At 38.0% G+C, this 27,333-nt stretch overlaps 3 protein-coding genes across 3 annotated transcripts; 1 reads left to right on the forward strand and 2 right to left on the reverse strand.

The window, feature by feature from the left end:
- Nucleotides 1-687: 687 nt before the first annotated feature.
- On the forward strand, nucleotides 688-12,440 carry LOC113686530 (DBH-like monooxygenase protein 1). The gene is made up of 14 exons (XM_027204160.2): nucleotides 688-1,072; nucleotides 3,998-4,144; nucleotides 4,538-4,714; nucleotides 5,464-5,547; nucleotides 6,199-6,384; nucleotides 6,639-6,741; nucleotides 7,301-7,467; nucleotides 7,842-7,914; nucleotides 8,375-8,460; nucleotides 8,772-8,810; nucleotides 9,471-9,530; nucleotides 10,164-10,288; nucleotides 10,445-10,568; nucleotides 11,169-12,440. The coding sequence occupies exons 1-14, from the start codon at nucleotides 803-805 to the stop codon at nucleotides 11,361-11,363; spliced, it is 1,836 nt and encodes a 611-aa protein (XP_027059961.2). The 5' UTR covers nucleotides 688-802; the 3' UTR covers nucleotides 11,364-12,440.
- A 615-nt stretch (nucleotides 12,441-13,055) lies between these two features.
- LOC113686531 (uncharacterized) lies at nucleotides 13,056-16,555 on the reverse strand. The gene is made up of 3 exons (XM_027204161.2): nucleotides 16,418-16,555; nucleotides 14,161-14,620; nucleotides 13,056-13,486 (listed from the first exon to the last, which is right to left on the reverse strand). Exons 2-3 carry the CDS (start codon nucleotides 14,489-14,491, stop codon nucleotides 13,188-13,190), a joined length of 630 nt encoding a protein of 209 aa, XP_027059962.2. The 5' UTR covers nucleotides 14,492-14,620; nucleotides 16,418-16,555; the 3' UTR covers nucleotides 13,056-13,187.
- A 2,516-nt stretch (nucleotides 16,556-19,071) lies between these two features.
- On the reverse strand, nucleotides 19,072-26,892 carry LOC113686573 (cyclin-dependent kinase 20). Its single transcript, XM_027204211.2, has 12 exons — nucleotides 26,575-26,892; nucleotides 26,052-26,125; nucleotides 25,409-25,448; nucleotides 24,679-24,792; nucleotides 24,021-24,095; nucleotides 23,471-23,592; nucleotides 23,095-23,157; nucleotides 22,532-22,583; nucleotides 21,244-21,309; nucleotides 20,485-20,577; nucleotides 20,149-20,211; nucleotides 19,072-19,917 (listed from the first exon to the last, which is right to left on the reverse strand). The coding sequence occupies exons 1-12, from the start codon at nucleotides 26,656-26,658 to the stop codon at nucleotides 19,714-19,716; spliced, it is 1,050 nt and encodes a 349-aa protein (XP_027060012.1). The 5' UTR covers nucleotides 26,659-26,892; the 3' UTR covers nucleotides 19,072-19,713.
- Nucleotides 26,893-27,333: the final 441 nt, after the last annotated feature.

Below are 27,333 nucleotides of genomic sequence, written 5' to 3' on the forward strand. Positions count from 1 at the left end.
ATTGTATTATGAAAGCGAACTGAACTGAACATATCCCAGCCCTTTGAGTTACTTCTAATTTGAAATTGGTGTCACTCCAAGTTTTACGTGGGGGTCTGGAGACTCGCGAGGGGCCGGGGGAGGATGGGAGGGGGTGGGTTTAACTACTTTGCCCGCCTGGTATCGCCGCTCTACCGCATACGTGTTAACGAACGACGTTAGCTTTATCGTAGTTATGGAGAACATCTAGCCACAAGACGGGGGACGGGGGAGCCAAAAACGTTTCCGCTACTACTGTCTCCGGTCTGCCAGCCATGCATAATGACGGCTTAGCGTAATCACATTTACGCGGAATATCTAGCCACAGGGAAAGACGGAAGCTTCCAGCGGTATTATTTGTTCAATGGTTTTTTTTCTGACAACTTTCAAAAGTAATTCACAGTGTAGAAACCAATTTTAACTCTTTTGGAAAAATTCAAGTTGTTCTTCTTTGACACTGGTTTGTTTAAGGAATACAAACCTTTGTACCAAATAATCTCTGATTATACTGCCGGGCACACTCTTGAATAGACTAAATGCCCGGCAGTTGAAAATTTTCAATTTGTTTTTGATGTGATCAATTTATTTTAACTTGAGCAATTTAAAGAGTGCGGTGGTAATTCTGTGAAAATATCAACATCCGACTTCCGTTTGAACTCATGAATATTTATAACAGATCGTGTCATTTTACACGTCGTATCATTTTACACATCGTATCATTTAGCCATAGCTACTTTTAGCTGACCTTGTAAGCCATTATTTGGGATCGAGTTAAAGAAACAAGATGTTGTCTCTTTATACTATCCTTCTGTGTTCATTAACATTGCAAACCTCAGCTGATCTATTGTCAGAACATTCCTTCTTCGCTCCTCTGGATGAAGATCAAAATGTAAAACTGTACTGGAACGTAAGCATTGAAAGTAAAGAAATATTTTTCACCGTGGAAGCAAACACAACTGGATGGATAGGGTTTGGAATCTCTAGTGGACAGGGAAAGATGAAGGGAGCTGATATTGTAATCGGTTGGGTAAAGGACGGTAAATCATATTTCAAGGTTAGTTTGAAACGAATTAGTTAATTTTGTTTCTTAGTTACTTAAATTCCGAAACTTTTTAAAGGCTCTCTTTTAAGGATTTGCGAAATTTTCCATTTCTTTTTGTAAATATTACATAAATGTATTAATTGTAGCGCGTTTAGTGCAAAACAAAACGGATCGTCAGCAAAAAAGCCGCTGTAAGTTGAATCGTGGATTATATTAAATGTGGACATTGCATTGTTTCGTTTACAACCAAGGCAATTGTCAGAAATGCTAATTAGAAACAACAACTCACGCATACAATGTTTACGTTGTGGATATACCGCACATCAAAACATGTAATAAAGCGACTTGTTAAGATGAATTCAAGAGATATGCCTGACAGAAATTTTGGCCGAAGCATCGACTATTTGACGTTTTCGCAAGAAGCAACGAGAGAACAGGAACTTGCGAAACATCAGTATTGGTCCATGTTTTAATATGAAATGACAACTCATGCATACAATGTTTCCACTTTGGATATACCGCACATCAAAACATATAATAAAGCGGCTTGTTAAGATAAATTCAAGAGGTATGCCTGACAGAAATTTTGGCCGAAGCACCCTATTGTATCGACTATTTGACGTTTTTGCAAAAAGCAACAAGAGAACAGGTCGGAACTTGCAAAACATTATTATTGATTCATAATGTTACAAATATGACGCAGGTAGCAGCTGAGTATAGGTGAACTCAACAGACCAGTTACAGTAAATTAGTTACTGTCAGAGGTTGTTAATGAAAAATTAAAAAGGAAAGACTGATAAAAGTGTTTCAATCAATTCAGCCGGAGGACAAAACGAACCAAAAGGAAATTTGCATGGAGCTAGTTATTTCAGTCCTTTTGTTAGCAAGAAGCATAATTGACAACTTAGAACAAAGAACACTGACGCAGAATGACTTGCAAATATTGTTTCAGCAAATATTTGAATTTATAATAAAGTTCAGATATAACGCACGCTGTCATTGGTTGAAAGAGCGTGCTCTATGAGAGTATAGAGCATAGCACTGAGCTAAAGCTGTCACGCCATCTGCCAAATTGTACTATGTTCGACCTTTTCCGGGACTTCTTTTTAGCTTTCTTTCCGATAATTGAAAGTGAAATTTTGGAACAAGCGAGCCGGCAAGTAGCAACAGAAGAACCAAAAAAAGGTTTGTAAAAAAACCAGGCGCCGTAATTTACGTTATTAAAACGTGAGCAGATACGAAAATCCTCAAAGGAAAAACAAAATAGACATTCCAAGTTTTAAAGATTTTCACGCTCAGGTAGATTGCAAGCTTACGTGCGGTAATAAAAATCAAACACAGCCAACACTCGTATAGTATATAAAGTTCAGAGTTCAAAAACAAAACAGAACAAAACAGAAATGATGAAAAATATAACAAAACTGGCATAGCTGTTAAAAATTCATACTAATCATGACGGTGTCTGAGCAAATATGATCATGCTGAATTCCATCGCGGTTCACTTATCATGGCGATCTCCGGTCATCACAGTAAAGCAAGCCTCAGAAACTACATCGGCCGCCCTTTGAGCGAAAAAATAAGAGCTCGTTCTGATATCCTTTCGGATGTGTTGAGTGGAAAGTCACTTCAGTCACTGCAGCCGAGTTTTGCGGCGCTGTCATCCCGAGCGATCTTCATGTTCCGGTGAATTCGGCTGTCGTTCATTTAAAAAACACTCTCCTTGAACAGTTTGTTTTCTACCTTGTCATGTGGAAAAACTCGCGTATTTTTATGAGCCATAATTCGGTTAAATTTCACTGAACATTTCACTTCAAGATTCTGTATTAAAAACTTCAGGCAAAAGCGTTAAATTCGACCTGCCGAACTATTTTAGTTTGTAAACTATCGCAGATTGTGAACTTTGATGGTTTTTGAACTTTGATGGTTTGACACTTTTGACAGCTTTTGTCTTGTACAGCCAATCAGATTATTTGAACTATTCTAACAGGGATTCTGATTGGCTTATTTTAGCGTGCTCTATGAGAGTATAGAGCATGCTGACGACACTGTTGTTCGCTTTGGAAATAAAGTTTGTTTTGAAAATTGAAAGTAATGCTTGGGTAATTTAACGGATTCTTTATTATAAAACAAATAGAGAAGCCTTGACTGTGCTCTGTTCTGTTATAAAGCACGCAGGAAGCGGCTAGAGCACTCAAGAAGTGGGGAGAAACACGAGACGTAGTCGAGTGTTTCTCCCTACACTTCTTTCGTGCTCTAGCCGCTTCCTGCGTGCTTTATAACAGAACAGAGCACAGTCAAGGCTTCTCTATTTGTTAAATCGAGGTTGCAAAAATTCATTTACGGAAAAAGAGGCTTAAATCCAAACTCCTTAGAAACTATGTATTGAACTTATTAAATGAGCCTCAAAATTTGGATAACTTAAAAACTCTGAAACTTCTCAATAACATTTCAAACAAAGAGTTAAATAAAGCTCATAAAACAACTCACTTAACCCCATCAAAACAGACAACAAAAGTATGTGAAAAATGACCACGTCAGTTCTCCAATGTCGAAGTTAGAGTTCTTTGACGTGATTGGCTGATTTGTGAAATCACGCGAGCTGCACGTGAATACAAAAATACAAAGGGGGGAGGGAAAGAGAAAAATTGCAATTTGAAATTTAAAAACGAAAGAAATATTTCCTGTACGGCCCTCCCACTCAGTCGATAAGTATTTTATCATTTAACAGCTATGTGTTAAACATTTCGAAAATTTGTTTTTGAGGTTGCTTTTCTTTCACCCTCAAATAATTTACGATAAAGAACACATTACGAGAAGTCTCAGTAAACCTGTCCAAAAATCCGCAAAACGAGTCTTGTGCTTGTGATTGTTCTTATCTAGTTTTGACCAGCCTTTCCCTGGTGATTCTTACATTATTTTACTTTTTTTTTTTGGTAGGATCGACATTCTAAAGGTTACTCAGTTCCAGAGGTGGATATCCAACAGAATTATACATTGATTTCACTTGAAGAGAGAAACGGAAAAACTGTTATGAGTTTCAAAAGAATGTTTGACACGTGTGATCCACAGGACAACAAGATTGAGGTTCGCAGTATATAACATTAGAATTATTTCGTTTTTACTCATTTACCTATTCATTAGCTATTTTTTTCTTGTCATTAATGTAATGAAGGGGGAAATCTTTTGAAAAAAAGAAGGAATTGCATATGGATTGAGCTTTTGCATACCAATTTCATGATCAATGACCCACTTTATTAAATGCGTGGTCTACGATCTCATATTAAATATGAAAGCGTTCAACTCTAAGCCAAAAAGTGTCTTGAGGAAAATAAATATAGACCATGGTAATACCATTTTCCTCAGTCTATTGTACAGTTCTTTAGAATAATCGAAAGAACTGTCATCGATTCGTCTAAGTAAGTAAAAACGAACCTTCACAGAAGAAACTGGTTAGCTAACATTCTCTCTACGATCCAGGCTGGAACTACAAAAGTGATTTATGCCTACCACATGGATGACCCAACCTCAGAAGAAGAAATAGCCCCGCACAAGATAGGACACAAGGGATCAAGGAGTCTGTTGTTGCTAAACAGCCTTGAAACAATACCGACCTTACCACCAGATACTGAGACATTCGATATACGACATAACGAGGTAAGAACTGTAAACGCTGGTATACGCCCCCAGTCCAGAGCTATACGTTTCTAGAGGCTTATAAACTCCACTCCCTTAGAAATGATATGTAGCAAAAGAAAAACACAAATTTTATGAATGAGTGAACGCAGAGGAAAGATGGGACAACCGTTGGCAAAAATGAAGGTTACTTGAATGAGGAATAAATGAATAAATGAATGAATAAATTAAATAGTTAATTAATTGATAGAAGAACAAATAAATCAAATAATTAATTAATTAATAGAAGAATAAATAAATGAATGAATGAATGAATAAATGAATGAATGAATAAATGAGTGAATGAATTAATGAAAAGAAAATATAAATAAGTGAATAAATGAATGAATTAGTAAATAGAAGAATAAATAAATTAATAATGAATGAATAAATTGATAAATAAATAAATGAATGAGTGAATAAATAAATGAAAACATGAATGACTAAACTAATAGATTAATAAATGAACAAATAAATGAATGAATAAATTAATAAATTAATAAATAAATGAATGGATGGATGGATGGGTAAATGGAACGATGGATAGATGGATGAATGTAGAAGTGCATGGATTAAAGATGGATCGATCGATAAATTAACACTGTAGGAACAAAGGACGTGCAAAAAAATTAGCTTATGCCTTATTTGCTAAAGTCAAGTGATCAATTTGTGCTGGCTGTGATGACTCAGTTTCTTTTAATTTTCACTTTGATATATTATCTTCATTTCAGACCGCTGTTCCAACTGAACGAACGAGCTACATATGCAGAGCATTTGAGATTCCAAAAGTTAACGAAACGCGTCACATTGTTATGGTAAGATCTATTGAACTCAAATAACACACTTAGCATTCGCTTCACGGGAAAATTGGCTATACAGTATTATTGTTATTTGAAATGTGGTTATATACATTTTTTGTTTTCTGCCTACCTCTTGCTCTGACTTTCTCTTACTGTCTTCGTTTCCTTTTTGTTATTTATCTCCTACCTTTCCGAAGATTTATTTTGTCCGGCTTTCTTTTTCTCATAGCTCTAGTTCACGTTCTTGTCAATTACCAAACATATTCCATTTCTGTCAATACCATACTATCTATCGAACAATATTCGATTGTACTACGAGACCATACCAAAGTTCGATCAACGTGCAAATTCCTAGCCATGTTCAATGACACATGACTACTGCACGAGTAATGTCAAACCACTGCGTTGCTCCAGTCAGATAAATACAGAAACATATAACAATTTCGACAAAATAGGTACAGTATACGTTTGCTGTACGAAAACGAGTGAAATATTGGGGCGAACTGGTGAAGGTGGGGGCGATCTTGTTTCCCTCCAGGGGGCGAACTTACAATGAGACGAAACTTCCATGTACCCTTTTTTTTCTGCATTCTCTACATCCTCTTTCTTTTTCATAATCATCTCCTGCCTTTCCAGTAAAATTTTAATTTTTCCATTTGCATCTAGGTTGAGCCAGTAATTCAAGCGGGTCATGAGGGCATCGTACATCACATGTTATTGTACGAGTGTAGCGATCACTACCCAACACATCTCTTGAATTATACCGGCGCGTGTTATAGCTCTAACATGCCTCCCCCTGGGAGAGAGTGCGCAGGAGTATCAACAATTGCTGCATGGGCTATTGGTGGAAAGGTGAGTTAAGTGATGACTTTTTTGAAAGCGCAGCTAAATGTGTGTACTGAAGACATCAAGCATTCTCTTAGAAGGAAAGAAGAGAATGGATTCAAAATTTCAAGCATAGGGAATGGGTATTTTTAGCTCCAGGGATCTTAAATCCAAATCTTTAATCAGGCCAATAAAAGGAGTTTTTCCAGTATTATTTGTGAAAAAAGATTCAGGTCATTAATCATCTATTCGACTCAATAAGTTTTAATTGCATCTTTCAGGAATTTTATTATCCCGAGAATGCTGGATTTCCGATAGGAAAAGCTGACAGCCCTAAAGTCGTCATGTTAGAAATACATTATGACAATCCTGAGAAAAAAGAAGGTAATCATATGATGATAAAATAACACCAAAGTGCCCCATCAAACCAGAGTTTAACCCAGTTTCTAATCCTTCTGAGCGAGAACCCAGTCTTCCTAAACTTACCTTCTCCCCCTCCCTCCCCCCCTCGCTCTCATTCCCCCTCGGTCTAAGATTTTTATTTAATATTCCTGGGTGTGGAGGGAGGCGAGATAAGTTTCTTGTCCAAGAATACAACGCAGTGACCCAGTCAGGTCTTAATTCAAGTCCTCTCGACCCGGAGTTCAGCACGCTATTCGTTGGGCCACTGCGTCTGGCAAAAAGTTTCAAACAGAGTAGAAAATACTAATCATGCTAAATCCACCGTGCACTCTCTACAAATTTTTAACTGTTAATGCTGCGATGCCGGTTATACAGGCTTCACGAACATTCATCTTTCACAGCGAAATAAGGAACATAAATGTCATCGGATTTATGTTAAAAAAGGGTTGAAGCCATAACCTGAAGATGATGTTTGTGGCTCCGAAACGCGGTGTTACAAAATAAGAACTGAATTGATCGATTTCTGATTGGTTCAATTAAGGACTGAATGACAGCTCTGGCCTAAGGTTCTACCACACAAAGCAACTCAGACAGTATGATGCAGGGGTGCTGATGGTTGGAGAAGGGGTTTCAAGGTTCATGATTATCCCACCAAAACAGAATGCTTGGCAGTCGGATGGTTTCTGCCTCAAAGAGTGCCTGAAGGAGGTGGGTGAATTTTATCGGCCGTTTTTTAAGGAATTTCGAAAAAATCGGTGAAGTTGTTTTTCAAATAAGTGTCAAAAGTAATCATATATTACATGATTCTTCGTCTCTGTGCTTTGCATTGGACAAAATCTGGTTATTTTCTAACCAAATTGGACTACAGTTACAGCACGGTCGCTCACATTTCCGATTATTAATCTAGATAACTTGCATTTAAGTTAATACTTTCCTTTTTTTATCAATCGATATGGCTTCTCCTTGGTTTTAGCATTTACAGTACTTAATCGAATCGTGCTGTTTTTCTAACAAATTTAATTTACTTTCGTTAAAGAATTCATTTCATGCGACATTTTCCTAACGTTGTGTATTACCCTTAGGGAATGAGAGACTCCAAACTGCCAAAAGGAGGAATAAATGTCTTTGCTGTTTTGTTGCATACGCATCTGGCGGGTAATCTTGTAAACTGAGCCTTTACACATAACGTTTCCTCATTAAAGTAATTTAGATCATTACAGACCACAACAAGGAGCCTTTTTCTTTGTCATTCAGTTCGCTCCAAGTAAATGAATCTTATATCAGTTAGAAAAATTGCTGGGGTGTTTTAGTCCTCATTAAAGTAATTTTTTTACTTGCACGGTAATCTACTTTGAATTGCTGGGATTTCTAGACAGCCACCTTGTGTTCAATGCATTTCGAACTGATTCTGAAACTCGCGCGTGAAGTTATAGCCTCTGTGTATGAAATAAATGCCAGGAGACTCAAATGTTGATGAAGGGCAAAGAATTCAAAGTTGTCTTTTTACCTCCGGGTTTGGTATTTTACACTTTCTAAAGGAGGTACACTTGTCTTTTTTCACGCGGCTTCCTGTTGTAATTCTTCCTTCCTCCTTTTTCATGCCTTTGCTGTTTAGGCCGCAAAACCTGGGTTCGTCACGTGAGAGGTGATGTGGAGTTACGAGAAATAGCTCGAGATGATCATTATGATTTTAACTTTCAGGTATTGTTATAGTTTGATATTGGATTCCTTTCTCTCTCTTTTTAGAGGTGTCCTTGCTTTAAAACATCGATTCTTTTCGATTTTTTCGTTTCGGTTCGTTTCTTTTCCTTCTTTTTTGTCCGCAAGATTTCTATTCAACAGCCCCAAACTAGTCAATTATTTGTACATAATAAACTGTATCTAAAAAAAAAAATAATATCCAAACGTGGTATTATCTCGTTATTATAGTCGTAACAAAGAAAATATGAATTTCTTATATGAAAATTTATTTTCATTTTGGTTGATTTATTTCCTTTTAATCATTATCACAGGAGTATCACTCATTGAGGAAGGAGGTTCACATTGCTTCGGTAAGAATATTAGGACCTGCATCTCACCAGCTGTTTTTATTGCCGAGGGAATCACTAAAGTAAATTTACAGTGATAAATCAGCTGAGAGGGGAACACTATACTCCACGGAGTACTCGAAAATGGGCTTTGTGCTTCAAGAGAGGCTAATTTTGAAATTACGAGTACGTTTATCCTTGAGTTGTACCAAAGAAAGTCAACAGATTGTGAAATAAATTTTAAAAAATTACAAAAGACGCGGAATTAGGAAAGATTGATGGCATTCTATGATTCTTATATCTCTTCTTTAAAGCTGGGTTTGTCACTGAATTTTTGCTGCATTTAGTATCTCGCTTTCCAAGCTTCCCAAATCACTAATTTGGTTGCTTGCCACGGAAACCATTGCCTATTTAATTTTCATCCGTTTTCGTTTCAAGTGGAAGGCAAAAACCTTTTCACTCCAAGTATTTTCTCAATTTTGACCGGTTGACAATGACTGACTGGTAGATGAATCTGATTGGATAGTATTACTTGCTAATTTTAAAATCGAAATTTCTTTTAGTTGCTTAAGAACTGTGCGATTTCGCTTGCTTGAGAAAAAGCAACTTGAAATGGGAAATTGAATTGCATCGATACCATGTATTACACCATTAAAACAGATTTTCCATTTATTTTCCTGACAGGGAGATTCGTTGATTAATGTTTGCATTTATAACACTGAGGACCGACAGACAAAAACAGTGGTGAGTGATCATAAGCTGGAGAAACACAAAGAAAGCGCCCATACAAAGGACTTCAGTAACTAAAATTACTGAAGTTACCGCTGACGAATGAAGAGCTTTGGGCAATTGTCATTTCATGGAGACAGCATCTCGGTTAATACGAACAGACCAGGTGTAGCTAAATATCAGCTGTATGGATTCCTGCAAAGTGTCTAGTCTACATAGCGCAGATTTTCTGAGAAGCTAATTTTCAAAACGGAAATTCTCAAAAATAAAAAGTGTGGATTTTAATTATTTTAACACATGCTAAGCAATTTTTGGATCATTATCGTGCGACTTAAATGTCCTTAGTATCCAGGCCTCCACAATAAGAATTTAACACGTTCAAATGGTTGTCAGCCATGAAACCGAGAGGTGTGGGCATCACCATATTTGTTCCATTTTGGGAAACTTGTACTGAAAATGGATTTTAAATGAGCGCTAGGGCGTGGAATCTGAAGGTCAGAGGTTGTATTTCTTGAAGGGATTCGGACTTTTTTTTCTTTGTCACCCTTGTGACATGACGGAAAAAAACATATTCCTTCATTTTGTATTATGTACACGAACGTTCATCGATGTTAACTTCCAAATTGTGATCTTTGTGTTTGACAACAGGGTGGACTTTCTGCAACTGATGAAATGTGCTTGTCATTTCTGATGTATTATCCCAAAGTTAACCTCACAAAGTGCGTGTCCAGGGACTACAGCGCTTACGAATCATGGAAAACGGCGTATAACAAGTAAATTGTTCAAAAGAGACGTTAAGCCTTTCTCCTTGAAAAAATTTACATGTTTAAGTTCGTGACTTGCATTTGCACTTTTGATTTGAGAGCAGCCAGGTGTGCGACATGTTAGCATTTAAAATTGTCATGTGAGCAATTTGTTTTCTCATGCAGAGGTGGTGATCAAGCACAACTCAGCTTCTGGACAAACGCAGTCAACAATGGCTTGAGGGAAGCTTACCAGGGTTCCAAGAAGGTGTTTACAACCTGCCAAGCGCGTGCACATGTACCAATACAGGTAAATTTAATTACCTTTGGAGGATTTCTACATAATCATGATCATTGCCATCGTTATCATTTCATTTTGAAGTGAGCTCAGCAAATATTTAAACAATTGTTTCTTTGCTTCTTCAAACTGTAAGACAAACAAAGGAACAAAGGATGGGAATCAGTTACGTGTCACCCACTAGTTTTTTTATTCTCGAGGAAACACTGGAAGATCACTGTAGCCATTTACATATTTTAATCACGTTGGCTCACAATTTATTGAATAGATTCTGAGGACATTTTAAAAGTACATGAGACGTACAGTCTCGCATTTCTTTAAAACATAAATTTTCACAAGGAATGGGCATTTTTGAAACTGCGATTTATAAGATGACTAGGTTCATAATGATAATAATCATGGTCAAGAGTATGAAATATATACGCTAACCGTGGAATGTTTTGCGTTTTGATTTTCCCAAAGGCTCGCGTGCAAATACCGAGAAAAAAAGTGGCCCGTGAAATATTCCACAGTGTACCACTCGAAAGCGTGATATAATTAGAATATATGACATCGTTCACTGCACTGCTCCGTGACCGCATTGCATTGTACTATCCTGTTTTCGTTTTACAGGGCGTTGACAGGGAACAACATTCAAAGCCAATAATCAATAGTCCCTATAAACCAGAAGTGGTTTGCCCTTCAGCACGACCGCCGTCAACAAGACCGACGACTTCGAAAAACGTTGCCATAGACAACAGAGGTGCTACAAGTTACCTACTGCTTCTCTCTACCTACATATACCTGGAAGCCTTTGCTGAACTCTAGATCTCTTGGTACTTTGGCAGAAAAAACTTTGTTACCCGAATTCGAGTAACATATCGCATAAAGCCAAATCAAAACGAGATGACTGTGTTTGACAGCTTTAGATGATATATACGTAGTGTGCATTAATTAGTTCGGAACTGAACTGGTCAACATTTAACGTCGGGGAGGAGGGGGGAGGAGAGGGAGGGAGAGGATTCTGGTTGTGTCGCAATAAAATTTACTGATCCCCTAAAAGGTTCTGTAACATTTATAATCCCTCTTATTGGCAGTTAATATTGTCAGTCAATTATACCCCCCACCCCCTTCGCACTATGTCGGAAACGACTTATCCCCAAAGAATCCTCCCTCCCGCCCCCCTCCCCCTGAGTGATTAAAAGTGACTAGTTCCTTTCAAGTGATAAATAGCAGCGTTCAGCATTTAGCATTTAGCATTTAGCATTTAGCATTTAGCATTCAGCATTCAGTATTCAGCATTCAGTATTCAGCATTCAGCATTCAGCATTCAGCATTCAGCATTTAACACTTAGCACTTAGCATTTAGCATTCAGCATTTAGTTTTCAGTCTTCGGCGTTTAGCATTTAGCATTCAGCATTCAGCATTCAACATTCAGCATTCAGCATTTAGCATTCAGCATTTAGCACTTACTATTCAGCATTTAGAATTCAGCATTTAGCATTTAGCATTCAGCATTTAGCATTCAGCATTCAGCATTTAGCATTCAGCATTCAGCATTCAGCATTCAGCATTCAACATTCAACATTCAACATTCAGCATTAGCATTTAGCATTTAGCATTTAGCATTCAGCATTCAACATTTAGCACTTACTATTCAGCATTCAGCATTTAGCATTCAGCATTCAACATAACTACATTTACTCAGTATTTTGATAAAAAGTGGTCAGTTTTAAACGTACAAAGTTAACAATCAACGCTCGCTTTTACAGCTCACGTAATCTAACTTTTTTTTACTTTCGGTTACGAGCCTTTACCTTGTGATAAGGCTGGGAATAGTTTTTGATAACTGCTACAAGTAAAATTTATACTTTTTGCTATATATAACATTAAGTTTATTACCATTCCGTCTATCTTGTTGTCCCTGCCGTTTGTATAAGTATTTTTCAGTAATCAAGCATCATGCACTTCTGCAGAATGAGGTGGAGCTGAAGGGTAGACTTCTTCAGGCGTTCTACCTTCTCAGACCACGCAAAATGAACTGCAGACACAAGCCTGCTTAGTAGCCATGTAACCCATTCCAGATCCCGAATGGTCATCTTTACACATATTCAGACAAGGTGGCGATTACTACTCCGTTTTTTCTTGTGGTGCAAATTAATTTACAGTTTAGCTCTTATGAGTAACAAACTCCCTTGCCAGAGTTGCACTTAGTCACGATGAAATTTTTTAAGTTCGGTTTGTCTTCTTGTTTTATGGTTTTCCTTTTTGTTTTGCGCCATTTTGTTTTGTAGGAAGGGTGGTGGAGGGGGGAGGGGAGGGGGGAGGGGGGAGGGGGGAGGGGAGGGGGGAAGGGGGGGAGGGAGGGAGAACGGAAGGATGCTACTGGAGAACCTGTGTCTGTTCTCATGCTTCATGACGTGTTTTTTTTTTCTCTACTGTCTACTTCTCGTGTTTCCTAATCATTTAATCATTCAGAAAACGAGATCTGATATAAACCAAAGAGATAAAACAGCAAGTCTTTTCTATTTGCTTCATTTCTTTGAATAACCTAACTATTCCGTTATATAAATAAATTCTTCATACAATGTCTAATTTTAATTGCAGCTCCTCGACGAAAATCGTCAATGTTCTCTAACTCACATCGGTCTTTAAAGTTCATTAGCTTTGACTTGTTTCGCGCATTCTTTAACGCTTTTTCTTTCCATATATCTCCGGTTCTGAAACCAGTTTCTAATTTGAAGTTCTGTCATTTCCAGTCCTCTCGCCAACAGCGTGCGCTCGTCTCGGGTTAGATATTTTTGGCGGGAAAACAATTTTTCGAGATGTTGGAGCTGATGTTGAGTGAAATGGCTCCGGTGTCTTCGCTTCCTTTTGGGGGTCAGGTCCTCGCCGACGTCCATCTTAAATGGTTTGGGATTTTCATCGCCATTTCCGTCTGTTTTGGCGTCTGAAGGTAAAGAGGAACAATGTAAGTCATATTTGACCTATTTGGTAAATAAACCCGTTCAAACGGCTGGTAAGTCGCTGACACTATCTGCGGCTGAGATATTGTCCTAGAATTGAATATTTGGCCGAGAACAAAGCCTCGAGAGCAAATGTGAAATCTGCATTATCAGTCGACATGCCAGCAGGTCAGGAGGGGTTTATTCAATTTGGAACCCTCTTGTTAATTTTCGCATCACGCGTTAACTTATTTCCCGAGCAGCGGCTGACGATCGAGTTTACTGTTGCATAAAACCTCTAGAACACAGGGAACACAATAAAATCCGTTTTACTTCATTTTCGAGAGGAATTTGAATGTGGAACCCGGCCGCCTTCAATAATAAGCTTTTCTTGTTTTTTTTTGTTTTTTGTTTTTCTTTTTTTGCCTTCTGTCTTAACAAAGTGGTGTAGAAACGATATTTTTTCTGCAACTAGGGGAACGGTAGACAAACAGTAAGCTTTGAACCGAAACCCTCATCCAGTGACCCTGTAAACGAGTTAGTCAGACAATGTAATTTAACGCTTATGCAAATTATGTTTCAGAGAAGTAAGAGGCGTTACGCTTCATTACAATGCAGGTATAGAATTATCACTACCTGTAGTGATCAAAAAAGCAAAAGGACTTGAGATAATTATTACCTTCTTTATGTTGAAGTGAAGAATCGTCCTCGAAACCCGAAATATCTTTGTCATTGGCGGGATTCTGAGTCACTATATTCTGTTCGTTTCCCTCGTTAAGGCGTAAACATCGTGCATCCAATTTATAAATAACGGGCAAATATCTAACAATCATTGGTCTGTAATAATGAACTCCATGCAATTGGTAAGATGCACTGTTCAAACGCTTCGTAAAAGTTGACCTAGGTGGTGTTAGTTTCACTCTGTTATTCTTCAACCCGCGGGAGAAGTCGTCTCGTAGAATATTCTCGATGGAGAAGGAAAGATGTTCCTTTTTGTGACGGAAATCCATTTGAATCGAGTTACAGGAGATGGTATGCAGTACCTCAGAGCTTTGAAACTCTTATGGAGAGTCAGGAACCCAAAGAGTTTAAATACATCCATACTTCTTCAGCGTGGGCTATTTTGGGAATAAAAATCACTGAGTAAAACTTTCATTAAGGAATGTAACGCACGCATGTCGCATGATGACCTATATGCCGTCACAACCCACTCAGTGACGTGGGGGAAAACGTCCTTCCCTACAATCGCAACTTTACATTTAAGGTTATTTAACGCAAACGCGTCATAAAACATATACTACGTGTATAAACCAGGAAACTTTGCTAATTCTTGAGATGATAAATCTTCTACTAGGAGGAAAACCTGTATGAAAAAAATTCTACAGGTTTCGCGTTGTGTTTACAAGAGTGCCAATGTCGTCACAACTCAGTGAGGATTGATGATTACATTTGGCACGCCTTTCCAGTCCGTAAATAGAATGACTTTTAAGATGCAAAACTCATTTTCGTTTAATGACGGAATGAAATGGGGCTTGGTGAGGACATGCAAGGTTATTTTACTCATAATAAGGGGTTCGAGAATTGTATATTATATCGCTTTGCTTATCAGCATGGGCTCATGGAAATTCAGCAGAGAAAGAGAGTTTATGGAATGACGGCCTTTCGGCACTAGCAGACAAAACTGGAATTGTCCCGACAAAATCAAAGGACAAATTTTTGTTTCATCTGTTGCGTTCGCATTAAAAATTTCAAAGCCGTCGGATTCCGTCCGGGCCTGATTTGTTCATAAAACCGACCAGCATAGTTTTACCGCTTATTATTCCTCCTCCAATTTCCAGGATTTATCCTAGGTCGTCTTAAAATTTTATAATTACAAAAGACAATTTTTGCCTCTCTAGTAAACTGATTTCAGTTCAATTACACGCTGGTCGCTGAAGCTTTTACTTCAAATGATCTACTAGTTTATCACGGTTTTGTTTATTTGAATGGATTTTGTCCAGTTCCTATCCGGGACAAATTTTTTCAGGGGTGCGTTTTAAGATCTGTCCGCCACGGCCACATTTCCACATGTAAAATGTTTGTTATGACAGGAGCTTTGTCTGAATAAACAACTTTTTCGCTGGTGCGGAAAGGCCTTAAGGCCCTGCTTTTTTAAGACCTTGACGCCACTTTCTATTTTGTGTTCCAAGTGCCTTTGTTTTGCAAAATCGTTTCCGTTCTTGCCGCCAAAACCTGTCTTTCTTCGATTCCCCTTCGATTTGACTGTAAAGAGCACTGCGAGTCGATGCCTAAGTTGAAAAGCGTACTCTCGCGTGATTGAAAGCATTTCAATTTTACTCGGCTCTATCAGTTAACCCTCCTAGTCACGACACAACGTTACTGTGATTACGAAACGCTTCAGCGACGCCGCAAAGGAAGGCGCTGTGAATTAAACCCATAGCGCCATAGCTAAGGATTACGACTGATATGCCCGTCTTTTAAAAGGTAAAAGAAACAATATCAAGGAAAAAAACGATGGCAGTCTACAATTTTGTTTCTTCAATGCGTTTCGATACTATTTTGGCTCAGTTTAGTTTCCCTTTGGCTCCAAGTTTTCGTTTCGACTCCATCAGAGCTCAGCGTGATTCCCTTCAACACAGCTAAAGACACCTCCAGTGGCAAAAATTACAGACAAAATCGATCGCATTCTACAATTTTATCAACTGAACGCGTTTTAATACCCTTTTTTTTGCTCATAGAGCCGCAGTTGGGCTCCCAATTTTCGTTTTAAATCCGTTGGAACGCTGCGTGATTCCATCGACACGGCTAACGGTATATTCAGTAGCTAAAATTACAGACAAAATACCACAACCTGATCATTAATCTACATTATTTTCCACAATTAACTGAGAAAAACGATAAATAAGCAGAGCACTTATGCTCATATAAACGGATACATCCTGCAAATTTGCGGTTTCCTTGACCATGCCATGCCTCATCAGTTGTTTATTTTTCACGCCCGGAAGAGGGTGGACAGTGATCAGTTTCATGGTCAACTTACGTCACACAAAATTGACTCCGTCAGTGGTACTCATCTGAAAAAGGGTAATAATATACAACCAGTTTTAGAATAACGCTGTTAAAGAAAAATATGAAAAAAGAAAAAAATCCATGCAAATTACATGCTTTCAAATGTGACTCAGGTTGAAGGCCGTAAATTAGGTAACTCATTGGGTTAATTACGTCACCTTCGTTAAATAAAGAATATTGTATTGTATTTTATTGTATTTTTGATGGAAAATAATTAGTTATCTCTCCCTCCCTACGTTTCTTAAAATGAAGAAAGCAGGAAATTTGGGTTTGCCCAATGACTTCCCATTTGGCTTCCTTCCTTCTCAAATTTGGTTTTGTTTTTTTTAATATATTGTTTTTTTTTTATTTTGTTGTTATTTTTATTTGAAAAGGTTAATGCAACTCATTGCCTTTTGTCGTGTTTGGTAAACTGCAGCCTCACCTACATTTTCTCTCCCGGTTCCCTTTATGAACCAACAAGACCTTATCATCCCACGCCCCAGTGAGTCAGACAACTGCGTCATTACACAATAATCGTTTCCTTCGTGCGAACGACTATTAGCTTAAACAACGACATACCTATCGTAAGACAAGCTTTTTTCGCACAAAGATATTTTTGATTAGTAACGACACAACGTAAATATTTTCAGTTACACTGAATTTAAATCACATTTTACGAAGACCTTATTTGGAAAGCTGCACTCGTCTCTCAAGCTCTAAGAAAGGAGATAACTACTTGAGCTAATCAAAGGCTGAACCCGGCGTGAATGACTGTTGAAGATCGTGGTATGTTTTGTTTTATGAAAGCCTCAGTTTATTAACCAACTGATTTTCTTGTTTGTTTGTTCTGTTTTTCCTTTCTTTGCCAATAAACTAGCCTACTACTTGTCAGTCCTTGGATCTACTCAGAGTACTCCGTGATAGAGTGACACACTCGGCTGCCCCTCGTATACCACTTTTTTGTTCTTACAACAGAACAGAGGCACGGCAACATGGATTCTATTTGCTAATTAGAATATACTTGTGATTGCTTTAAAAGCCAATGATACCATAATCGGTTATTATAAGAAACAGAATTGAGCCGTCATTCCCGCCTAAGTCCTCCCAAATTGATGCGCCGTAATTAATAAGATGCATGCACCACCCAGACTCTCAAAACATGACATTTCCCAAATTGGCTTGACTGTCACGGAAAAAATCACCACCCAAGGAGACACTGGTCATATAAATAGATTGCTATTAAACATAAGCAGGGAGGCGTGTTAAAGACTACTGGACTGCTCAATCGTTTAAGCACAACCCCATGGCCTCGAGAAAAGACGGGAGTTCAGATCCATGAAAAGTATCTGCTACGATAGAAAATATAGAGCACCTTGCAATTGTGAAAAAGTGATACGTTGTCGCTTTTTTCACCTTCTCATTCCATGTTTCCATTTATCTCTTACGCGATGCCTTCTATGGGCTGTATTAAATTACATAACTATACCTGGCCCGTCAAAATCTATATATTGGCCCGCGAATCAAATGCCCGTCAAAGTGATGACAACATGGAATCAATTTGTTCATTAGATGATGATAAGAATTGATCAAGCATTTTGCTTATGGTCTGTGGGAGGATTAAAGCATTGATTATGTCATCGATAACGACATTTTTCTTTTTCTCACACAAAACAAAATTTTTTGTCCTCACTACAGTTAAACATCGTGGCAATGTGGAATCTGACAACTTCCAGAATTTCAACGCAATGCTACGCAATTTTCAGGCCGTGATGTCTAGGAAACACAGATTAAAACACGGTGATCCTATTGCGTGGGTTGCCTAAACACAAGAAATTCTAGCTCTTTCGCTTCTAAATAGCAGGGTTTAGTATTCCGATCAATAGAAGTTTTGTCTCGAAATGTTTCTTTTTTTTATTTTTGCCTTCCTTTTGGTTATAGTTTTCGGTTAAAAAGCGGTTATTTGGTAAACTCGGCAAATGTGTTTAGAGTTAAGAGCAGCAACTCTTAAACATCTTTCGCGCTCTCCAAACTTGCCGCATGCTTCAAATCTCCATGCAAGTATACGAATATATATCTACGAATAGATAAAGCAGGCTGACTCGAAGCCCGCCCCTGTTCCACCAGCAACGAATGTTCGCTCGGAAGCTTATAACGTCGCCTAGTCGCTCATTTCCTTCGCCCGTCGTTTACCTGCGTTGCTTCGTACATTACTGGTTTTAATTCAGTAGAAGCTTTCTGCAAATATTTTCTTTTCCATTGAAAATTGCCAAATATACACAATTTATATCAAAATGTTGGGCAATATTTCTGTATTTCCTCTCGCACCCGCGAACGGAAGGATAAAACTGATAAAAACCACGAACGTCCAGAAGAGTGCAGCTAGTATAACCTCCTCTGTGTAAAAAATAGGTCATACCTGAACTCGAAACCAAAAGGGACGAATTGGATGCCATCAAGGTCAGGGACGAGAACCAAATGACTAGGATGCGGTATTTCGCCTTTTTATGCATCTAGTGACAAAACAGTAGGCCAATAATAATTGTCCCTCAGAGACGAGATTTTAATGTAGTTTCTTTTAAGGGTATCAATTTGCTTTTTCTTTGTTATCTGTGGCATAGGCGCCAGAAATAAATGGTTGGATTATTAGTTTTCGACGCAAGAAACAAGACTCTCTTTTACTGTATGGCAGTAACAAAGCAATATTTCTAGAAATTCATAACAATGGCAACGTGTCTGGTATGAAGTTGGTTTACCTAACATGGAAGCGGTTTTAACTAAAAGAGAAACGCGAGTAAAAAAACTTTCAACAACAGGTGCATGAGTAATAAGGGAAGTTTATCATATGACCCATAAGGCTCCAGGCGTGCATTCCCATATCATTTCGATTGACTGTCGTTCAACCACAACCAAAGTGATTACAATAGCCAATCAGAGAAGAGCAAAAGAGTACAACGAGCCAATGAGAATTCACAAGAAATAACAAATGAGACAAGCAAACTGCTTTTAACGCGGGAAAATGGGTTTTTGTTTTGAATCTGGTTGCCAGCGAAATCGAGAAGACTGCTCTGGACCAATCACACGACGAACTAAAGTAAAATCAAAGCAATTCAGTATTATTTTCGACTTTCAATTGAAAACTATTCCAAAAGTCAATTTTTCTAAGGACGAAATTAAAAAGACCTCAAGTGTGAAAATCTGGCATGCCCACAACATTATGTACAAGCGACGCGGGATTGACAAGAGATTTCTCCAGAGGAACATCAATGTCAAAAGTATGACGTAACGGGCCTCGTCCTGATGTCTTCCGCGCATTGCGTGCTGGGATTGGTAGTTCAGAATGGTGAGCTGGAAGTGGTTCCGTGAAGAAATATGGATGCAATAAGGCCTGAAACGAAATGCAACAATAAATTGAAGTGAAACTAAACAAACGGAAGAGTTTAATTTGTACCTATTGACATCAGGTATTCCTTTTAAAAGCTTTTTGTGCTTCCGCACGAGTAGCCAGTTTACATCATCAACCCAGTTAAAAAATCAAATTATGTTAGGGCTCACTTTTAAAACTTAAGCCTGCAAATTTGAAAGATCTACCAAAGAGTAAGTGGACACATCAACTGACCTCTTTTGCGGAAATTCTCTCTTTAGAGTGATACACTAAGAAGCGTTTCAGCAAATCTATCGCCTGAAGACAAACAAAATACATTACTAACTTGTACACGGCTTCCAAGAGTCATGTTTTGTCGATATTCTGTGTAAAGTAAACTTAAAGTTTGAACACAGATGCGGCAAATTAACGGCTTACGCGACACACATACAAAAAAAAACAGCAACGATATTCAGACGAGAACATACAACAGAAGATAACTGCTACTGAAGGGTGTACTGTTATGGGCCGCGCACCATACACGCATGGGATACGCACGGCACACGCACAACATACACAAGGAGCACGCACCTCTGGTGAAGCATCAGGAACGATATTCTCTAGAGGTATTGGCGGCATTTCAGGAAAAACGATTTTGTTATAATCTGGTAGTTCTGTCATTCCCTGTTTCAAGCAGAAAGAATTACCACTGAGGTCAAAATTGTGTTTATACAAAACGTAAAACAAAATATGCACGAAAATTTTATTTATTTGTAATAAAATACAGCGACATTATTCAGCTTCTTTAAAGAATCAAATAATCACGCACAAATGAAACCTCAATCGTACATAACAAGACGAAATACCAACGAGATTATGGACTACTTTATTCATAATTTTATGAGGGTGCAGCAGCCATTTTCTGTTATTAAATGAGTAAATTAGCGATCGTAAACATAGTAGGGACCTTAAGCAGTCAGAAGTTGATCAAAAATTGAACTTTTATTTTGGTTAAATTCGCGAATGGCTGGCGCCACATCTCAACTTCTGCTTAACGCGCATGTGGGTAGCATTGAGCTTCAGACGGAAACTTCGATAATTCTGCTGTCACGGTATCCGTTCTCAGACCACGCAAATTCCGATGATTTGAATTTGAGGTTTTGCAGAGGAAGGCTTAGAAATGAACAAAGTTTTAAAACGCACGTAGTGAGCATTTGTTCTGTTTATTGGATCTTTTGTTTTTACGCGTTCTCATTGTGGTTGCCGCCGTGGTTTGCTTTAAATTCCTAACTAAGTGATTTTAAATATATGCAACGCCTAAAGCTGTGAAATCTAACACTTTTCTGTTACCTGGCCTTGGCTGGGTGTTCCCAATACTCGAAGTACACAGTAAAGCTGTGTAATATCACTTTCACCCTAAACAATAATCGGCAAAAGAAAGAAACGTTATAGACAATTTTTCTCCTCTATTTTGATCAGCTTTTTCACCTTATTTATCCTCAAGTTTTTCTCATATTTTTTTTACGACAAGAAACTGACGATAGCCCACCGACCAGGCAGAAAGATTACTGAAAGGAAGGAAGAAGTTTTATGAGGCTTGATACAAAAAAAAAACTCAGTTGTGATGATTTCAAGCGGTCGTACGAAAAGTTGTTCAATTGTTCCTTCGCCAGTTTTCAATTTTCTATCAAAAATTCCTCTTGGACGTCAAAGCAGACAAAATTACCCTTATCCAAGTAGTGAAGACTTCACTATTCATATCGAATTCATGTCTGATCTCGGAGTAAAGCAGTAAAGAATAACAACCACAACTAAGACTCCATACGTTCACTCTCACTATGACCAAATAGGTAAAGTTTCAAAATATACAAAGGAAAAGAGAAAAATTCCGAAGAAATCATGGTAAGAATAATCGGAAACAATAATAAGGACAATAATAAGAACTAATAATAGCAACTGATGGGCAAAAGATAGAACGAGGATAAAGATAACTTACGGGGCCTCAAAAAATCTCGTATACATATTTCATGATAACACAACCGTGACGTGATTTCTCTTCTGTTTTCTGCTTATCAGGAGCTAGCAAATCTTTTCGATCATTATTTGCCTTTTTGTTCCCATTTCAGTTTTCAAACTTTTTCCACCGTGCAACGAATTAACTTCATTCAAATGGAAGTCTAGCCTGATCCAGGTCTGGAGTTCAGTTATTAAAACGAAGCACGTTAGTAAACAGCGCAATAGCAGAAGTGGAGTGAAAAAACGAGAGGTTTGGGTCGAGTCGCGTCGCGTCGCGCACAGAACGCGACCAGACCTCTCTCGTTTTTTCACTCCCCCGCTTCTGACGCGACGTTTACTATTTCGTTTCGTTTTAACCCTTTACGTGTAACTCCCAATATCTAGTTGTTAATTCTCCCCTCCAACTACAACACATTTCCTTGTAAATTAGTTCCAAGAATTTAGTATTAGATCAAGATAACAACTTCTACCTGATAAGTTTGAATATTCTCATTACCTGTTAGCTGGATAATGAATATATAATTATTTTAGGGGGAAATTACATGTTAATCACTATTGGGAGTGAAAGAGTGAATAACTGAACGCCTGCAATAGGCTAAATGACTTCATGCCATATACTTACTGGAAAAAGTGGAGAATTGTTGAGGAGCTCTCCAAAAATACAACCAACTGCCCTGTAAGTACAAAATAAACAAACACAGTGTAAATAAAACACATTACCTCACACAAAAGTGGTTAGTAAAACACCCTATAGTTTCCTGCGCTTTTACAACCCAGTCCCCAAACGAGGTAGTCTGATAGTTAGTGTGATGGATCCCCAGAGGTAGGCTCAGACACTGGTGCTTGCTGGGTCATTGTGTTGTGTTCTTAGGCAAGGTACTTCACTTTCATGGCACCCTTCTCCATCCAGGAGTACACAGGGATATTATGAAACCCTCAGGAAAACCTGACATGAAGCTGAGCTACTAACATGCAATGGATGTGCATCCCACCCAAGGGGTGAAGGGGGGGAGGGGGTTGGGGATGGGGGAGGCAATATACAGCAGTGTCTGCCTCTAGGTTGTTAACTCACTTTGCTCCACTATGCAGTCGCCACTGGTCACAAGGGATGCAATCCTGTACAGCACCTACTCACTTAATGAATTACATTGTAGCATTCAAAATTTGATAAAATGGTTTTAATACCAGAGATCAACTCCTTCATCATATTTCCTTGCTCCATACAGCAGTTCAGGGGCTCTGTACCATCTGTTTGTGACAAAAAAAAGAGAAGGAAAGTCTCTATAATAACAGCTGCTATTGGACACAAAAAAATACTAGGTTCCACATGATAATAACTCCAACCTCAGACCTTTGGATTTGGCAATCCATGTGATGACCATCATCAAGCTACATAGAGTCTGTTGGGGGCCGTAGTAATAAGCTTCTTGCTTACTACCAGGTTCAGCTAAGTCAGAGCATTTTGTGTCTAATCCTAGTTGTTATTTCAACCATATACATATATTTTAGAAAAGTGATTAAATAAACAAATTATTCAAAAGCTTTATTGCTTAAATCAAACCTTGTAGCCACTTGATGACTGTATTGTCTGTTGCCATCATTGGAAAATACCCTAGCAAGACCAAAGTCTGCTATCTTAAGGTGTCCAGTAGAACTGATGAGCAAGTTTGCAGGCTTCAAATCCTACGAGGAAAGAAGTATCACAGGGGTTACAGTAGCAGCCCAGTAGTGGGTAGATCTTCACACTAGTAATGTGCTGGCTACCAGCTAGTAGTCTTTACACAAATATCATTGTAGAGTCCTCATATACATGCATTTCTCATCAAATTGGTCGACTTTTGGCAACAGCAAAGACACATAAATATGAGTAGACATTAAAATGCAAGAAAATGCAACTGTAAGAGTCTACACCTTCAAAATTTCCCATTGTTTATGGTGAATATTTTTGATATAATAATCTTTTTCTTGCAGGAAAACTTGAATAGCTTCCATCACTCACCATGTGCAACTAAAAGTGGGCCTTAGCATGAAGATCTGACCCATATACTTTTTAGCTGTCAACATTTTTTACATTCATGTGTATCTCAATAGTAATAGATTCCTGTACATACCCTATGCATTATAGAGTTCTCATGGCAAAACACTACACCTTTTAACAACATCAACATGTAGCTTTTGATCTGAGCCTAAAAAAAGAATTGATTACATACAGTACATGTCAGCCTACTTGCAGATGATTTCAGTAAATGCTCCACAAAATTTAGTCCTATCTCCTTCTTGAGTAAAAGTTGTTATCTGATCTAACACTAAATTCTTTAAACTAATTTATAAGGAAATAAATAGCAGCTAGAGGTGAGAATTAACAATTAGATCTTGGGAATTGAGGAGTTAAGGCAGAGTCAAGTAGGTGTATGTGTAGGCCTAAAAGCTCATTGTTGCCACAGTGTATCCAGTTTACTTATAGCATGACGTTACTATGAGCAGCACATGATTACATTGCTCTTTCTTAAGTTAAAATCCATTCTAATTTGCTGTTACCCATGGATTCGTACTCATAAGTGGAGAGTAACACTTTGAGAACAGGATCTTTAATGCGTCTCATTTACTTACCCAAAAGCACAACTAAATGAAATAGTTTGAGCCTAAACCAGACCTTTTAAAGGACAGCTACATATGTGCATTCCAGCATTCTACCCACTACCAATGTAAGATCACTGCATCTCCCTGTTTAGAAAAATTAATATAATGCACAGTATCTCTGCTACAAACCTCAGTCAAGGGTCTGGCAGAGTTGCGCAGGACTTCAGACAGATCAGAGAGCATGTACTCAAACACCAGCACAAATCCAGTGCCATAAGGGAACACATCAATTAACTTTACAACCTGATCAAGGAGAGTCAAGAAATAGGTTAGAAATACAATCACAGAACTGTGATTTCTTTGCACACTGTAAAATACATTCCCAAATTCCATTTACATGCATTTGCAAGGAAGAAGAGAAGATCTCATGCAGACATGTATTCTACTCAGAATGATCAAGGTTGGGTCCAAACCCTGAGTGAGGTCACTTGCAGGCAAGACATTTCAGTCATCATCATATACCACCAAGAATATCTATGGTTACAGGCAAACTGTTAACCCTCTATATCCTAACATCTGTGTATATTCTCCATACTGTTCTCTATAAATTTCTTACGGTGCTGACAAGGAGAATTTGTTTAAGAATTGTGACCCTAATGGGTGATTCATGGGTGATAATAATTAACCCTTTAACTCTCACAAGTGACCAAGACAGAATTTCTCCTTACAATATTGATACAATATCAAGCAGAAAAGTAATGAGAATAAAGAAAAATATCAGTTAGGGGATTAAAAGATGATTCAATACCAAATTCTCCAAACTGACGTCACAGGAACTGTATGGCAGACAGTAAGGAGAATTACTAATGAGATCTTGGGGGTTAAAGGGTTAATGCATGTGTAAACTCTACATACTTACATTTTGGTTGTCTTCTATTTCTTGTAATGCTTTAATTTCTCTAAGTTCAAAGTAATGAGAATTACTAATGAGATCTTGGGAGTTAACTGATCTTTTAACTGTCCTCTTATTTTGTCCAATTACAAGTATTAAGCATACACCAGGGATGTAGATAATAGCTGGAAGCAGGGAAAATTACCCAGCTGTGAATGCGATTTTTCTGGCTGTGAAGCACTACTTCTCTCTCCAAAATGTTTTAAATGTTGTCAGAAGATTGTTATTTATTTATTTCATTTGTTTACACCTTTAAATCTAGGTATAGCATGTCAAAGGCATACTAGAGTGGGCCTTCAGCCCAAATACCCATCTATCATTCCAAGATTCCTGCCTGTTAAAAACTTAAGCTACATCCCTGTACACTATCCTATTAGTGCTCAAATCAGGCTGGTGATAACTGATCACGTTCAATAATTTTATTATGGTTTTGGTTAAAAAAATAGTAGTGATAATAATAGATTGCGTTTGGGACTATGACTTTGTTTTACAGAAATATGGGGCTGTGGGAAAATCTCTGCTGTCAAATTGCTATTGCAACCAGAAAACAAATAACAGCTTCTAAAACTATGCAAAATTAATACCAAAAGGTCAAATAAGACTATGAAACCTCAACGCAGTATTTGGTATTCCATCCTCAATCTTTCTCAATGGAACTTTCTTTAAAGCAACAACTTCGCCACTCTGTAAAAATGAAAAATGAATTATCACACAAATAAATAATGAAGAGACTAGGAAGAAAAATCAAACTACAGTTATCTACTACAGAAAAACCTGAATGAACATTTAAAGTTCTTTTTTTTTTTACATGCCATATGATAAAAAAATATATAGTTTATGTTATGCCAACGATCATGTGTGATCTTTAATAGGGCTTCCATACTGCAGTACTAGGATTCCAGTCTCGAATAAGTTGAAAAATTTTCATTAAGCTCTTCATTACCAGTTATCATATATTTACTTTTGTTTTTTAACGCTTGTCTGGCTAAAATGCTGGCACACTCATACAGTGATCTGCCTGACAGTCGGATATAACTAACCTTGGGTCGAATAACTGCAGATCGAGACAGATTACTCATGTAATAAAACTCAGAGAATTAAGCCTGCACTGTGTATGCTAAAGAAATATTTACCTCAATGTGCTTAGCTTTGAAAACAATTCCATGAGCTCCCTCGCCAATGTTTCCAAGGATCGTGTACTGTCCGCAGTGTTCCATGACAACCGATCAAAACATATCGTCCCGTTTAAACTAATAATGAATCAAAGCTTTCCTCGATAAAATATAAAATCATTTTGTCTTGAAGCCTTACATTGCCATCAGATTTAATTACGATAGATGGATAGGTTTGCCCCTAGCCATGAAAGCAGAACAAAACAACTATGGAACATGAAGAGGACGCCATTTTCAATGATGCAAAGACACTGGGATCGAAAGATATCAACGAAGTCTGGAAGATAGTTAGTGCATTCTTATCGGACAGCGGCTTCAAGGAGAGTTCATGCGCTCTATTACCTACGTGTTGTTAGAGTCAGTGAACGTGGATATATGGCTAACACTTTAAACGCTAGAAGCATTGTGAAGACAACTTTTTCTGAATGGAGGATTTTTCCTTAACCTCCACGTGTTTCTAAAGTTTTCAAACTGAGAAATGCTCGCGTTTAAATAGCCGTTATGTTGTGTTTTGTGGCGTGTTTTGTTGTGTTGCAGAAATTTAGTGTAATGCTGTTGTACCACCTCGTATTCGTAGTTGTGCCGTGCTGTGTTCAGCTGTAACGTTGTTTGTAAGCACTTCGTTGCTCTGTAGTTTCGTTTGCACCTGTTGTTGCTTGTGTATATTGACTCTGAACTGCCGATGATGACAAAAGGCGAACCAGACTTCAGGGATGGTGA

This window comes from Pocillopora damicornis, chromosome 5 (genome assembly GCF_964200805.1).
Source record: "Pocillopora damicornis chromosome 5, jaPocDami1.2, whole genome shotgun sequence".
NCBI classification, from domain to species: Eukaryota; Metazoa; Cnidaria; class Anthozoa; order Scleractinia; family Pocilloporidae; genus Pocillopora; species Pocillopora damicornis.

What these genes read in the sequence shown, in the direction of transcription:
- LOC113686531 (XM_027204161.2), bottom strand. Translation starts at nt 14,491, where the DNA reads ATGGATTTCCGTCACAAAAAGGAACATCTTTCCTTCTCCATCGAGAAT. An exon ending in TTCACTTCAACATAAAGAAG is followed by an intron (nt 13,487 to 14,160) that starts GTAATAATTATC and finishes CTTTACCTTCAG; the next exon opens with ACGCCAAAACAGACGGAAAT.
- LOC113686530 (XM_027204160.2), top strand. Translation starts at nt 803, where the DNA reads ATGTTGTCTCTTTATACTATCCTTCTGTGTTCATTAACATTGCAAACC. An exon ending in ACGGTAAATCATATTTCAAG is followed by an intron (nt 1,073 to 3,997) that starts GTTAGTTTGAAA and finishes TTTTTTTGGTAG; the next exon opens with GATCGACATTCTAAAGGTTA. An exon ending in GTGCACATGTACCAATACAG is followed by an intron (nt 10,569 to 11,168) that starts GTAAATTTAATT and finishes TTCGTTTTACAG; the next exon opens with GGCGTTGACAGGGAACAACA.
- LOC113686573 (XM_027204211.2), bottom strand. Translation starts at nt 26,658, where the DNA reads ATGGAACACTGCGGACAGTACACGATCCTTGGAAACATTGGCGAGGGA. An exon ending in CTGCCAGACCCTTGACTGAG is followed by an intron (nt 24,096 to 24,678) that starts GTTTGTAGCAGA and finishes TTCTTTTTTTAG; the next exon opens with GCTCAGATCAAAAGCTACAT. An exon ending in TTCCTGATGCTTCACCAGAG is followed by an intron (nt 20,212 to 20,484) that starts GTGCGTGCTCCT and finishes GTTTGTCTTCAG; the next exon opens with GCGATAGATTTGCTGAAACG.